Genomic DNA, 14,584 nt, shown 5'->3' on the forward strand with positions numbered 1-14,584 from the left:
CCTTCCTTCCTTCCTTCCTTCCTTCCTTCCTTCCTTCCTTCCTTCCTCCTGTATCTTTAGACACATCAGACAGATAGTCCCAAGGTGGGACAGTGACCCCGATAACACTATGTTGGCATGTATTGGAAGAATGGTGGGGGCTGGGGGGGAGAGAAATATCTCCATACCTTTGGGGAACTAAGTGAGGAGGGATGATGTGACCTCCCCAGGAATGGAGGTAGAACACACACACACACACACACACACACACAAATCTCAACAGAATGAAAATGTGACTGCTGTAGGGCAAACTCAGACATTCCACAGTACACAAACACAATGATGATTGAGCCAACTAAATTCTCTAAGTAATAAGCAGCTGCCCAGAAATCAGATGGCATCAATCAGGGAAGGCTTCCTGGAGGAAGTGACCCGTGGACAGGGTCCACAAGCATATCTTCCCTCCTGGGGGGGGGGGGGATGGGACTGATATGAGGGGGAGAGAGGACTCCCCGCTTTTCCTTCCCATCAGCTTTGTGTGTCTCCGTTCTCCAGCCCCCTTCCCTCCCGCTAACCCCTGTCTTCTTCGCTGTTCTTTGCAGGGCAGGAGAGTTACAGTTTCCCGCAGCCGGAGCCCCACACGGTGCTATACCACGAGCCGGGCAGTGAATCTGTCGTGGTGGGAGGACGAGGGAAGCTCTACCATTTTGATTTCATCCAGGGGAGAAATGCCTCAGTAAAGACGGTAAAGACAGACTCTGCTCCTTCCCCATGTCCAGGGCGACTTCGAATTGGCCTTTTTCTTGTTTGCCCCCCAGCCTCCCCTGCACACCCCCACGCCAGCCTGTCGCCCTCTCAAGCTTCCAGAGTTCGGGGGGAGGAGCCCCTCTCAGAACCTGGGGTTCTTCTCATTTTCTCTCTTCTCTTCCTTCTCTCTCTCTCCCCTCTTTCCTCTCTTTGCCCTCCCCTTCCCTCTCCTTTCTCCTCCACCTCTCCTCATTCCCTCCTTCCCCCTTTTCCTCCTCTGAACGCTTCTCTTCTAGCCTTTGCCAAATCCCCGGAGGGTTTCTGCAGTTGGTGGGGGAGGGGAGGGTGAAGCCTCTCACTCCTAAAACCTGGGCCCTGCTGTTCCCCGGGGAGCTGGGAATAGGGTGGGGGTGGAGGTGAGGGTGGGGATGGCTCGGCTTCCCCTCCCTGCTCCATCTGTCATAAAATGGTTCCCTGGGAGAAGAGCCCTGAACAATAGGCCAAATGGAAGAGCCTGGGGGTGGAAACTGCCTGATATAATTGCACTTAACTAACATTAGCTAATGAGTCCCACCTCTTCTGGTGGAAAGAGGGCCCTAACCTTGGGGGATTGGGCCCTGGGTTCCAGTCTCAGTTTAGTCAGTGACTCATGCTGACCCTCAAGGGATAAATGGAGGAGTGCCTCTGGACCTCAGTTTGTCCCTCTGGAGAATGGGATTGAGCTTCTCTCTTTGGGAGAATGAGGGAGATCCTCAGGTGTGAATGAGCACTCAACCTAAGAGCTACAAACTTTTATGTTAATAGGTCTTCCTGTTTACCCAGGGCACTCTTTTTTCCTGAGTGACCCCCAGGAAGAAGATAGCTCTCTTGTTTCCCCTTAGAAACTCAGAAAGGAAATTTGGGCTCTGCCCTTTGGGCACTCTGGGGTCTGGCAGGGGGGAGTCTCAAGGTCTGCTCTCAGGGAGCTTCAAGTCTGATGGGGAGTTAGGCACTGAGGGGTCTGCTTAGAATCAAACAGCAATCGAAAGGGGATATGAAACCTTGCCTGCTTCCCATTCCCCAGGAATCTCTTCTCATTCTTTGCCCCCAGTTAGGTAACTTGTTCAAAAGGGCCCCTGGGGGTTGGGGTGGCAGGGATGAGAAAGTGTGTCTGAGATTTAAACGTACAACCCCTAGGCTACATGAACTCTGACCATCAGACTACCCTGCCCCTCCTTGATCATTTCAGTATGGGCAGTATGGCTCAATGCTGTGCCTCTCTTCTCTCTGACACAGGTGGACATCAGTCCCAATAGAGCATTCTGCCAGAATCAATTGGTGAGTAAGAGGATTGGGTCTTGCATGTTATCAGGGTCTCTGTGTGGGTTGGGAGGAGTAGTGAGTATGGCAAAGACATGGGTGTAGAGGGCTGCCCCAGAATTTAGAAGCCGAGTCTCAGCAGCTACGCTCTGCTTTCTGGGAGCCAGCCTACCTTGTTGCTACTGGAGTAGGAAATAGTCTTTGCTGCTGCTACTAGAGCAGGGGAGTCCTGCTCTTTGTCCCCGTTCTGGGTGTAGTTGGCAGGGAGGGGAGCAAATTGCTCAAGAAATGGACTGGTAGTTGTCAGTGTGGATAACTGGGAAAAATCCAGTGGTCTTCTAGGAGGCGTCATGGGTCTTTCCTTCTTGGTAAGGGAGTCCCTGGACTAATGCTTCATGTTCTGGGCCCTTACGGATGGGACTAGAGATAGCTTGAGGTAGGGTATCAGGTACCCCTTATTTTTTGCTTTCGTACTTAGTATAAATAAGGAACAGCAGCCTACTTTCCTCTTTCTCTTTCTATTAGCCTTTTGGAGGCATAAAATCATAAAAAAGTGGAAAGGACCGGGCAGCAGGATTTCTCATTATAGTTTCTCTGAACAATGGTCATCCAGCCTCTGTTTGGAGACTCCCTGGGATAGGGAAATGGCCATCTACAGATCCCGCTTTTTGGATCAGCTCTAATTGTTAGGAAACTCTTCCCAGGAAGGGAAATGTTCTAGTTTTGTTTATCATAGAACAATCTTCCACTCAGTGCAGGAACCCTTTCCAAGTGGAGGCAAACCTGAAAGCAGTCATCCTGCCTTTGCTCAAATACTGCCCACTGTCCAGTTACCCAGGAACTCCCTGCTTCCCGCCACAGTCCTTTGGCCTTTGTTAGATAGTTCTGTTAGGAAATTCTTACATTGAATTTTCACTTCCAGCTAATTAGGTCTTCTCTCTGGGCTCACCAATGGTGGCCACATCGTCTGCATCTCTTTCACCTTTTAGGATTGTTATTCTGTGTTAACTTTGCAGCCTCCATGCTTGTCTTCTCTTTACTAGGACTGTGAGAACTACATCACCCTTTTGGAGAAGCAAAAAGAAGGGCTACTCATCTGTGGGACCAATGCTCGCCACCCTAGCTGTTGGAATTTGGTGAGGCCACTCTCCCACTTTAAGCCTGGGGGGCTCTGAGGAAAATCTGACCCATCCTAGCCAAAGAGGATGCAGGTCCAAGTCAGGGGATAGGGGTAGGGCGTTGGAGAGAGCTTAGCTTTGCTTTGAAGTCCCTCTTAGGAATAACCAGGCAGCATCGTGGGGGGGGCGGGGGGTGGGAAGGGTTCCTATTCAGAGATACTCCAATGTGAGCAGGGAGACAGGACAATTATACAAAATAAATATGAAAACGCAGATGCATGTACATACACAGAGACACACATCTATATCCCAGAGATCCAAGAGAGAATGATTTTATGTAGACCAAGTGTATTCATGATGAAGGGACATGGAATGAGAGGGGGTGAGGGTTCAAAGAGTGGTTTTTTTTTTTTTTTTTTTTACCCCTTACCTTCCATCTTGGAATCAACACTGTGTATTGGTTCCAAGGCAGAAGAGTGGTAAGGACTAGGCAAAGGGGATCCAGTGACTTGCCCAGAGTCACACAGCTGGGAAGTGTCTGAGGCCAGATTTGAACCCAGGACCTCCCATCTCTGGGCTTGGCTCTCAATCCGCTGAGCCACCTAGCTGCCCCCATGGTTGGAAGAGTTTTGAGGGAACACAAGGGCATTAATTAGCAGAGAGGACCTGGGGACGAATCTTCAGGTAGGAGGCTCAGGGAAATAGAAAGAAGGGACAGGGGCTCAGTATGAACCATCATCCTTCTTTGACCCGAAGAATGGATGGGTCTTTAGGAAGCCTAGGCTGACCCTGTCTGTTCTTTGTCTTCCAGGCTAACAGGACCATCTCTCTGCTTGGGGAAAGACGAGGCTATGCTCCCTTCACCCCAGATGAGAATTCCCTCGTCCTGCTCAGTGGTATGTAGCAGATCCAGGAAGGAGGAGGGGGCCAAGGTCATTCTTGGCCAAGAATTTCCAAAATCAGCAGCAAAACTTTTCTATAATCATAAATGTGTAACACTGTGGTATTCATTTGATGCAGATTAGAACATGAAGGAACCTTGGCAATTATCTGGTTCAACTCCCTTATTTTCCAGAGGAAGGAAAATATAACAGAGAGCCATCTTGTTCTGGTAGAGAGAACTGGCTTGGAGGCAGGAAGACATGGGTTTGAATCCTGCTTCAAACACTTCCTAGCTGTGTCACCCTGGGCAAGTCAGCTCAGTTTACTCATTTGTAAAATGAAGGGGTTCTACTGGATTATCTCTGAGGGTCCTTCCGGCTCTAAATCCTTATCCTATGTCCCCAGGGCCCAGAGATTGGAAATGATGGGCTTAAGGCATATTGATGGAAAGGTATCTTTAATAAAACAGCCAGAGGGAAAATGGTTGGTGTTTTCTGCTGTGAGCCCAGTTCAATTTCTAAGGTGCTTCATCAACTGAGTAACCAGAACATGCTTATGGGACATGATTTGAATATTGATTTGAGCTCAGGTCCTCTGATTAAAATGATTATCAAATTGAATCATTTAGCTCTTATATAAGAAATGAACTTTGCTAGGTATTTTGGTGATCTTTTTTTTTTTTACACCATCTTGCCTCTCTGTGAGAAGGAAGGAAACAAACATTGAAGTGCCTGCCATGTGCCAGGCACTGTGTTAAGTGGTTTACAAATGCCTATTTGATCTGTATGAATCCTGGGAGCCAGGTGCTATTTATATCCACATTTAACAATTGAAGAAACTAAGGCAGAGGTTAAGTAACTTGCCCAGGATCATATAGCTAGTAAGTATCTGAATCTGAATTTGAATTCAGGTCTATCCAATTCTAGGCTCAGTGTTCTAATGTACTATGGAGCCACCTTGCTGCCCCAAATATGCTGTGCATAGTGATGCTTACTGGGAATCTAGGAAAGACTCAAATATTTAGATCTACGAGTTGAGAGGCTAGCACGATAACTTTGTATTATTTTGTTTTACATCATCACTTATGTTTCCTATTGTATCCCTCTCCCCATCCTTCCACAGAGTCATTCTTTATTTTTTTGTTTTTACTTGTAAACATTTTTTTAAACCCTTACCTTCCATTCTAGAATCAATACTATGTATTGGTTCTATGGCAGAAGAGTGATAAGGGCTAGGCAAAAGGAGTTAAGTGACTTGCCCAGAGTCATTCCTTATAATAGAATTAAAGAAAAGGGGAAAAAATCTCAACCAAGTTAACCAACATGTTCAGAAGAGTCTTGTGCAACATTTAATATTTCATACCCATAGACACCCAATTCTGCAAAGAAACAGAGGTCATAGGGAAAGCTCAGTCTCTTGGAAGGGTTGATCGAGAAAGACATTGGAGCCTTAACAGCCTCTCAGGGTATGTGGGCCCCTCTAGGGATAGCAGTGGCTGACCAGTAGGATCTTTCCTCTATCCCATCTGCAGATGACCAGGTCTACTCCACGATCAGAAAGCAGGAATACAATGGCAAGATCCCACGGTTCCGGCGCATTGGAGGAGAGCGGGAATTATATACCAGTGACATGGTCATGCAGAGTGAGTCAATCAGTGTACCCCTTTGGTGTGGATTTATTCCACCACTGCCTGTTCTGTGGGGACTGCAGGATTGGGGTTGATGGGGATGTTAGACGGAGAAGAGGACAGGATGGGATGAAATAGCCTCTGCCTGCTCCTCCTCCTCTCAGGGGGCTCACAGAGAATCCATACCTGTGACTCAGTGGGAGAACATCCCCATGTGGTCAATGATTGAATGTTAGATGTAACCATAAGGGCTGTAAGAAGTCGGGAAAGGGAGCAATTATTGAGAACTGGAGGCCACTCAGAAGACCAAAAGTTGAAATACGATTTGAGCTGGAGCAACAGATGGCAGGATTTGGACAGACAGAGAAGGGGAAAAGGCTCTTAAACATAAAGGTAGAAATGAGGGATGGAGGCAGACCTGAGATTCAAGCCAAGGGTGTACATTAGGGAGCAGAGTGAGAGCTGAGCGTAAAGTTGAGGGTGTTGGGAGTCTGGGGGGAAGACTTTGGACTGAGCCAGTGGCAAGGGGAGAGGGGCCAAGGCTAGGTGAGGGGGATGGGGAAAGGGAACAGCTAAACAGTTAAACTGTACTTTCCAAGGCCCTGTTGGGGAATGGAAGCTGGTCCCTGGGATGGTGCATTTGTGGAAGAGGGAAAAATAGAGGGTGTGTTCTCTCTCTCTGCCTGTGTATGTGCCGTCAGCAAGCTGGGGCTGAGATGGTTCTCCTGGGAGCCCCAGGGAGGCAGCCCCAAGGGGCTGGGAGTTCCTCTCTCTGCCCTTGGCCTGCCTGCCCTTCTGCCCTGGGGAAGGCTGATCTCATCAGGAGGCCCCCTTGACTCCCTCCCACTAGCTCATTACAGGGCTCCACCTATCTGGCAGAAATGACAGCCAAAACATCTGGGGAGCTTCTGGCTATTCCCAGGGACTTGAGGTCATTGTTTCTCTGTGGATGATGTGCTCATCAAAGGTTCAAAACAAATGTTCCTCTCCTGGGGCCCTGGCCTCAGCCCCATCCCCTGTCCGGTTCTGCCTTCCTGGGGTTGGATCATTGTTTCTGCCTCCTCTTGGGTTCTGTAGAGGTCTAAGCAAAAGGAAACTTTGAAGGTTCCATATTCAGCACAACTATCTGACTCTTATTTAGTCTCCTTCCTTGACATCCTCGTTGTTCCCTGGATTAGCCCCAAGTTAATCCCTCTCTTCCTCCATCCCCTACCCCAGGATGGGAAAGTCCTCATACTTTTGGCCTTGTGGCATGACTCTGAAGACATCAGCTAGGACACTGACCTGAAAAGTCTATGACAGGGGACGTGAGGGGCCACCAGAAAGCATTCCTCTCTTCCTCTACCTCCCCACTGCCTAAGGAGTATGCTACCTTGTCATGGTGTCTAGACTCCTCCAATGAGCCCTTTCTCCCTTTGGGGAAATCAATGTCATCTCTCATATAAACCCGTCTCCCTACTGACTGCCTAGGTGAATCTTTCTTCAGGGAGGAAGAAGCTTCTCTATTGGACAGGAGGGATTGGGATATTAGGAGACTTGGGGAGAAAGGCTCAGGAATGGGTGCTGGAACCTTGGCATTGGAGCTGACTGTGAGTGGGGCTCTTTGTCTATTCTAGACCCACAGTTCATTAAAGCCACCATCATCCAGCAAGATGAAGCCTACGATGACAAAATCTACTATTTTTTCCGGGAGAACAATCCTGACAAGAACCCCGAGGCCCCCATGAACGTCTCCAGGGTGGCCCAACTGTGTAAGGTGCAGCCATGGGGCTTGTTGGCTTGGGGGGGCTTCAGGGAGGACAGATCACCCCCAAAGGGAGATAGCCATTTTTTCTTCTGCTCTACATGAGACTTGCTGGCTACTGGGCTCACTAGTGTCCTTATAGAGTAGACCTCATACTGCCTAGTTCCACCTTCCATGAAACTGTCCTGGACTAAAAAGTAAGGTGGTTCAATGGAAAGGATATTGGATTAGAAGACCTTACTGTGTTCTAGCCTAAGCATCAATCCTAAATCACAGAGCAACCTCAGGGAACTTGGTTCTCTTCTCTTTGAGTCTCAGTTTCCCCATCTGTAAAAAAGGCTACAGTTGTACCTTCCCTACTTCAAGGGCTATAATGACCAGTTAAATGAGGATATGTTAGCGAAAGCACTTTGGAAAATCTGTCTCTGTTCAAGAGTGAAGTATTATTATTGTTATTATTTTTGTTGTTTGAGAGTCTAGGGCAGGGGTCGGCAACCTTTTTGGCTGTGAGAGCCATAAACACCACATTTTTTAAAATGTAATTTCGTGAGAGCTGTGCAGTGCTCACAGTGTGTGCCCCTGATATGGCTCGAGAGCCATATGTTGCCAACCCCTGGTCTAGGGGATAGAGAACTGACATCAGAGTCAGGGAAATTAATGCTAAAGAAAAAACAAAGCCAAAGAAAACTTCTCTTACCTTCTGTCTTATTATTAAGCCCAAGACAAAAGAGCAGTAAGGGTTTAAAGTCTTGACTTTGACTCACATTGGATATATGACCCTGGGCAAGTCACAATCTCCCAGAGCTCTTAACTTTTTCAAATTCTTGGGTTTCAGAGTAAGTGCTGATCTGTGTTGCTATCCCTTATAGAGGATTCCCTATACCGATGAATTTTAGAATTTAGAATTTAATATATACGTAGCACCTGTTTATTAAATGTAATAGTACTAATAGTTTTTATTAATACATTTTCAGCAGATAGAATAAAAGCCCCTAGTTTTACCTCTGCTCTATCTCCTGTGATGCTACCCACAATGCCACCATATCTACACCCTTCCTATCTCTGTCCTGGACTCATTTATGGACACATCATCCTTGGAATTTGCTCTTCAGTGGGCAGGCATTGTTCTGTTACCTTGTGGTCCATAGTCTTCAGACAGTGCTCAAATCTTAATGTGACATGTACCCACAAAGGAAACTTCTGGATCAGCCCTCCATTCTCTCCAGCTGGGGTCCTGGTTCTGGTGGGGCCTTCTGAGGAGTGGTTGGAGTTGACCATTGTAACTATTTCTGCAAGATAGGGATAGGCATACCACAAGATCTTAGGATTTTAAAGCTAGAATGGACCTTAGAGGTTACCTAATCCATTTTATAGAAAGGGAAACTGAGGGCTGTTGAAGATAGGGGTTTTGCCCAAAATTGAGAACTTGGATTTGAACTCAGGTGTTTTGATTTCAAAATCAGTGTGCTTTCGATCATACTTTATCTTTCTGAATTCTCCTTAATGATCTCCTCTAGAAATTTCTCCAAACCTTTTGGTTTGCACCTGGCGTATGTCCTGGCTGAACCCCTTTTCTCTTTTTCTTTTTTTTTTTTTTTGAACCCTTACCTTTTGTCTTAGGATCATTGGTTCCAAGGCTGAAGAGTGGTAAGAGTTAGGCAATGTGGCTTAAGTGGATTGCCCAGGGTCACACAGTCAGGAAGTGTCTGACACCAGCTTCCTTTTTTTAGAGTCAATGAAGCCATTTCACCTACTCTTTGGGTGTTGGATAAAGACAGAGTTTCTCTCTATCCCCTTCAGAATTTCACTGGGTTATAAATCTAGAACTGGGAGGGACCTTGGAGATCATCTAGTCCAATTTCCTGATTTTACAGATGAGGAAACTGAGGCCATGGAGATGAAGTGACTTGCTCAAGACTGCAGAGGAAGCAAGGGTTGGGGACAATATATGAACTCAGGTCCTCCAGCCCTTTCCATTTTACCAAGCTGCCTTATAGGTTTTGGTCCCCTCCAGTCTCAGATTATATCTCCATAAGTTGAGAAGGCTTCTCTTCTCTGTTGGAGCTTCTGTGACTGTCCTCTTGGTCAGGGGGGCTGCTGATCTCTGGATAACATCCTGTGATAACCCCACAACTTCTCCACTTTCTCCCAAACAGGGCGATCAGGGTGGTGTGAGCTCCATGTCTGCCTCCAAGTGGAACACTTTCCTGAAGGCTATGCTGGTGTGCAGTGACCCAGCCACCAACAAAAACTTCAACTGGCTGCAGGATATCTTCTTGGTCCCTAATGCCACAGGAGACTGGCGCTCCACAAGGGTTTATGGTGTCTTCTCCAACCCCTGGTGAGTGCAGTAGAACTCTACTATGGGCTAACCACCAGTTGTGGGTAGAGTAGTGGACTGGCCTGTTGTTGAGTTGAGGGAGGATCTGTTAAACTGGGGACCAAGGGAAAGGGACAGGGGCTCAGACAGCAAGTAGGAGTCTCAAGGAGGAAATATGGATCTTAAAGAATGGATGGGAAGATTCAGGGAGGAGATGGGAAGGCTAAGGGAAGAAATGTGGGAAGACTCAGCTTGGGGATGGCAAAGGTCTCAAAGAGGGAGGAGATGAGCAAATTGGGGGTGAGTTTTCAGTAAGGGGGATATAGGACTCAGACAAGAGATGAGGGCTCAGTCAGAGAGAGAGAGAGAGGGGATAGGAGCTTTTGGAGAAGGATGCCACATCAGATGGGGAGATAGGTCATCGAAGTAGAGAGAAAGGGCATTCATTGAGCGAATGAGGGTCTTAACTCTCTCAGGCTTCTGTTTCTTCATCTATTAAATAAAGGAAGAAAACCATTAAGAATATTTAATAAAAAATAAAGTTAAAACAATTTTTAAAAATTACAAATTGGCCTTCTGAGTTCCCTTCCAACTCTAGCCTTGAGGTTCTCTGCTCCTATGGTGGCTCTGTCACAGAGATGGTTGCCAGTTCTGGGTCACCAGCTCTATGTGCTTCTGGGCAGGTGAGGTCATAGCACCCCTTCCTGCTGCATTGGCCTCTTAAGGGGTGTTATCACACCAGGCTCATTTACTGTGCTCAGCTTTTAATTTTTGCCTCTTAATCATGCTAATCGATTGAAAACAAGAAAGAGCGTGTCTGGGAGAGGATAGAAGGTGATATGGAATCTTTGGTCATGGATGCCTCACCGGCCAGGCTCCGATCAGAGTTAGAATTCCAAGGACCTTGGAGGAGAAGAGGAAGATCCAACCCCAGGACCAAGAGCTGCTGTAGGTGCCCAATTCTAGGACCTAGAGAGTAGGGCTGGGAGCAAATGCTACCCTCCCCTGGGCAGAAGGCACCCAATGAAGGCATAGATGACACGCCATGTTCCATGCCTACTGAGGATGGAGTCTGGTTACTCATCTACCAAGGATGCCATTGAGGGGATTCTAGCTAGTCTAGATTTCCAGAAGTCTAAGGTCCTTTCTGTTAGGAGAAAGAAAGACCTTAGATTACAGCAAGAAGGAGTTTGGTTAGGCTTGAGCACAACAAGGCACCAAGAGCTGATATTGTTGCTGGGGACAAATGTGCGGCTGAGTACTACTCCCCGAAGCTGGGCTAGCTGTTTACAGGGATCCAGAGGCAGGGGGCTGGCTTAGGCACTGAGGCAGGGTTCCATGCCTCCCACAGGAACTATTCGGCCATCTGTGTGTACTCCATTGGTGACATAGACCGAATCTTTCGTACATCCCCTCTCAAAGGCTATAGTGGGACACTCCCCAACCCACGACCAGGCAAGGTGAGTGTTAGTCATATTGTCCTCCCCCCTCCTCCCACACCCCCATTTTCAGACACAGGGATAGAGTGTTGGACTTGGAGTCAGAGAGACTTGAATTCTAATCCCTCCTCCAACTTTACTGGCTATGCAACTATAGGCAAGAAATTATTCATCCTTTGTGAGTCTCAGTTTCCTAATCTATAAAATGGGACTGGTAAGATCTATTATACCCCCATCCCTCCACTTTATAGGGTTGTTACCAGGCTCAAATGAACTCACTAATGCTAGTAAAATATCTTGCAACTTTAAAGCATAATGTGTCATATGTTATTGTTGTTTTCTTACATTCCTTTGCCCACTAATCTTTGCCCTTCTTCCTTGACCTAGTGCCTCCCAGACCAACAGCTGACACCCACTGAAACATTCCAGGTAGCTGACAGTCACCCTGAGGTGGCTCAAAGGGTGGAACCCTTCGGGGACAGGAAGACACCCCTCTTCCATTCAAAATATCACTACAAGAAAATCCTAGTGCACCAAATGCAGTCCAGGAACGGGTCCACCTTTGATGTTCTCTACCTGGCCACAGGTGAGGAAGGTCTTTTGGGCATTTTCTCTGAAGAACAGTCTTCAACCTTATTCTCTCTAATTTTTTTTCTAAATCCCCAGCGATTTGGGTAAAGATTTGAATGGAATCAACAACTCGGGTGAAGGTGTAATGACATTCTAATTAAATTCGGTTGCCTCAACAGTTGTATAGATAAAGATCCCCAAATATCTCATTATTCTGGAACACTGAACTAAAACTAATAACATAAAATTGGATTGCAATCCATGTAAAGTCCTCTTGTGTTAAAAAAATAACCACAAAACCAAGGGTACAAGTACAGGATGAGGGAGATGTGCTTAGATCAGAATATCTATGAAAATGACTCAGGGGTCTTAGTGGACTGCATGTCCAATGAGTCAACAATGGATGTGGTGGGGGCAGCTGGGTATCTCAGTGGATTGAGAGCCAGTCCTAGAGACGGGAGGTCCTGGGTTCAAATCTGGCCTCAGACACTTCCCAGCTGTGTGACCCTGGGCAAGTCACTTGACCCTTATTGCCTACCTTTACCTCTCTTCTGGTAATACAATACACAGTATTGACTCCAAGACGGAAGGTAAGGGTTTAAAAAACAAAACAAAACTACAATGAATTTTGGTGGCCAAAAAACTTTTTCATGAATAGAAACATCATGTCTAGGGCAAAGATGACTTTAGTCCTGTATGCTGTTTTGACCTGACCACATTTCAAGTACTAGATTTAATTCTGGATGTCATGTTTTAAGGAGAACATTGACAAACTGGAACATGTCCGGAGGGCAGACAGGCTAGTGAGGGGACTTGAAATGGTGCCAGGTGGGGTTCAGTTGAAGGAAGTGGAGATGTTTGACCTGGAAAAGAGAAAACTTAGGAGGGACATGATAGCTGTCTTGAAGTATTTGGAGAGCTGTCACATGGAAGAGACCTGTTCTACCTTGCCCTAGAAAAGCAGAACTAAGAGGAATGGTGAAATGAAGGCTATGGAGAGGAAGATTTAGTTTCTACATTAGGAAAAACTGACTGTGAATTAAAGTAGAATTCATCCTAAAGTGGAAGGACTTAATGGTCATTGGCCAGGGATGTTGGGAGTTTCTAAATAGGTTAAGGTTAAATTGAAGACCTTTAAAGTTCTTTCTCACTTAGGTTCTGTAATGCTAGATCCAGGAGGCAGGATCAGACCCAACTGATGTCCATCACAAGACAGTGCCATTGACTATCCCCCTGGATTCTCTCCTTCCTTGCCTTTGTTTCCTGGCTCCCTTCTAGTCCTAGAAATCCCACCTTCTACAGGAAGTCCTTCCCAGTCCTTTTGATTTCTACTGCACTCCCTCTGTTGATCATTTCCAATTTAGCCTGTCTTTATCTTGTTTAAATATAATTATTTGCATATTGTCTCCCTTTTTAACCTGAACTCCTCTTCCTGAGTTCAAATAAAGCCTCAGACACTTACTAGCTGGGCAAATCACTTCACTCTGTTGACCTCAGTTTACTCATCTGTAAAATGAGCAGAATAAAGACACGGCGAACCACTCTAATATCTTTGCCCAGAAATCCCCCAAATGGAGTCACAAAAAAATCAGAGTTGACTGAACAGCTGACCAAATAACTTAAACTGTGAACTCAAGAGCAGGGACCTTTCTTTTTATCCCCAGTGTTCAGCACAGTGCCTGGCACTTAGTAGGAGCTTAACAAATGCTTATAGACTAAGTCACTTCATCATCATCATTATTTGAGTGCTGGCTGTGTGCTGACCTATGGAAAAGGTAGATAATTGTGAATGAAGAGCTTTGAACTGAAAATCCAAGCCTCAGGGGAAAAGCCTAGCTTTGGGCCAGGTCAGAGAACTGACAGCTGGGCCTGTGGAGGTGGATAGGATGCTGGGACAGGGACCTACCAGGAGCTTAGCACGTAGTGTCTGGTACATTGTGGGCACTTAAATACTTGTTGACCCATCTCTTCTGTCATGTTTGACAGGAAGAGGACCTTGGTTAATACCTCATGCTAACTCATTTCCTTCTCCAGAGGCCGGAGAGTTGGGATAGTGTTGGGGCAGAGTTTGGTTTGGGGGGAGAGCCAACCTCCCAGACCACCTCAGGCTGCTGGGAATCTAGAGGCTAAGGTGGAGGGGTGAGTCTAGCTTAGGTGGTTGTAGGAGATCTGCTCTGCTTCTAGACCTTTTCCTTCCTTGGCACATGGGCTTGAAGGACTGGGCTTTATTGTCTCTTTCCCCAGGGAAAGAGAAATAATAATCTGATTGCTTCCTGTCCTTTCACATTCCATTCCTCCCCCAAACAAACTAGCCTCCTTGCTGTTTTCTGGGTACAAGACATTCTGTCTCTGCCTGTGCCCTTGTCCTGGTTGTCTGTTCTGTTCTGTTCACTATACAGAATACTCTTCCTCTGCGCTTCTACTCGGAACCCCCTCCAAGAGTTATTTCCTGATTTCCCTGGTTGTTAGTGTTCCTTCTCATATCTAGCAATAGGCAAGCATTTATTAATGCAGTTATGAATGCAATGATAGGTGATAAATTTAATAAATGCAACAAGCATTTATGGAAATTAATAATCACTTTGTCCTATGCACCAAGGATAAGAATTAAACCATCCTTATTCACCAGCTGCTTACATTTGAATAGGGGAACCAAGTGCATATAAAAATATATATATTTTTTATTTTAAACACTTAACTTCTGTGCATTGACTCATAGGTGGAAGAGTGGTAAGGGTAGGCAATGGGGATCAAGTGACTTGCCCAGGGTCACACAGCTGGGAAGTGTCTGAGGCCGGATTTGAACCTAGGACCTCCCATCTCTAGGCCTGGCTCTCAATCCACTGAGCTACCCAGCTG

General features: G+C 46.5%; 1 protein-coding gene across 1 annotated transcript in view; it reads left to right on the forward strand.

The window, feature by feature from the left end:
* Positions 1-14,584, forward strand: part of SEMA7A (semaphorin 7A (John Milton Hagen blood group)) — a 196,156-nt gene that overhangs the window by 43,085 nt on the left and 138,487 nt on the right. The window contains exons 2-10 of the mRNA XM_044660254.1: positions 582-724; positions 2,002-2,043; positions 3,069-3,161; positions 3,955-4,039; positions 5,557-5,667; positions 7,269-7,408; positions 9,553-9,737; positions 11,068-11,176; positions 11,543-11,741. Coding sequence (XP_044516189.1) covers positions 582-724; positions 2,002-2,043; positions 3,069-3,161; positions 3,955-4,039; positions 5,557-5,667; positions 7,269-7,408; positions 9,553-9,737; positions 11,068-11,176; positions 11,543-11,741 — 1,107 coding nt within the window. The remainder of the gene's footprint in view (positions 1-581; positions 725-2,001; positions 2,044-3,068; positions 3,162-3,954; positions 4,040-5,556; positions 5,668-7,268; positions 7,409-9,552; positions 9,738-11,067; positions 11,177-11,542; positions 11,742-14,584) is intronic.

The sequence above is a fragment of the Gracilinanus agilis genome, chromosome 2 (assembly GCF_016433145.1).
Source record: "Gracilinanus agilis isolate LMUSP501 chromosome 2, AgileGrace, whole genome shotgun sequence".
Taxonomy (NCBI): domain Eukaryota; kingdom Metazoa; phylum Chordata; class Mammalia; order Didelphimorphia; family Didelphidae; genus Gracilinanus; species Gracilinanus agilis.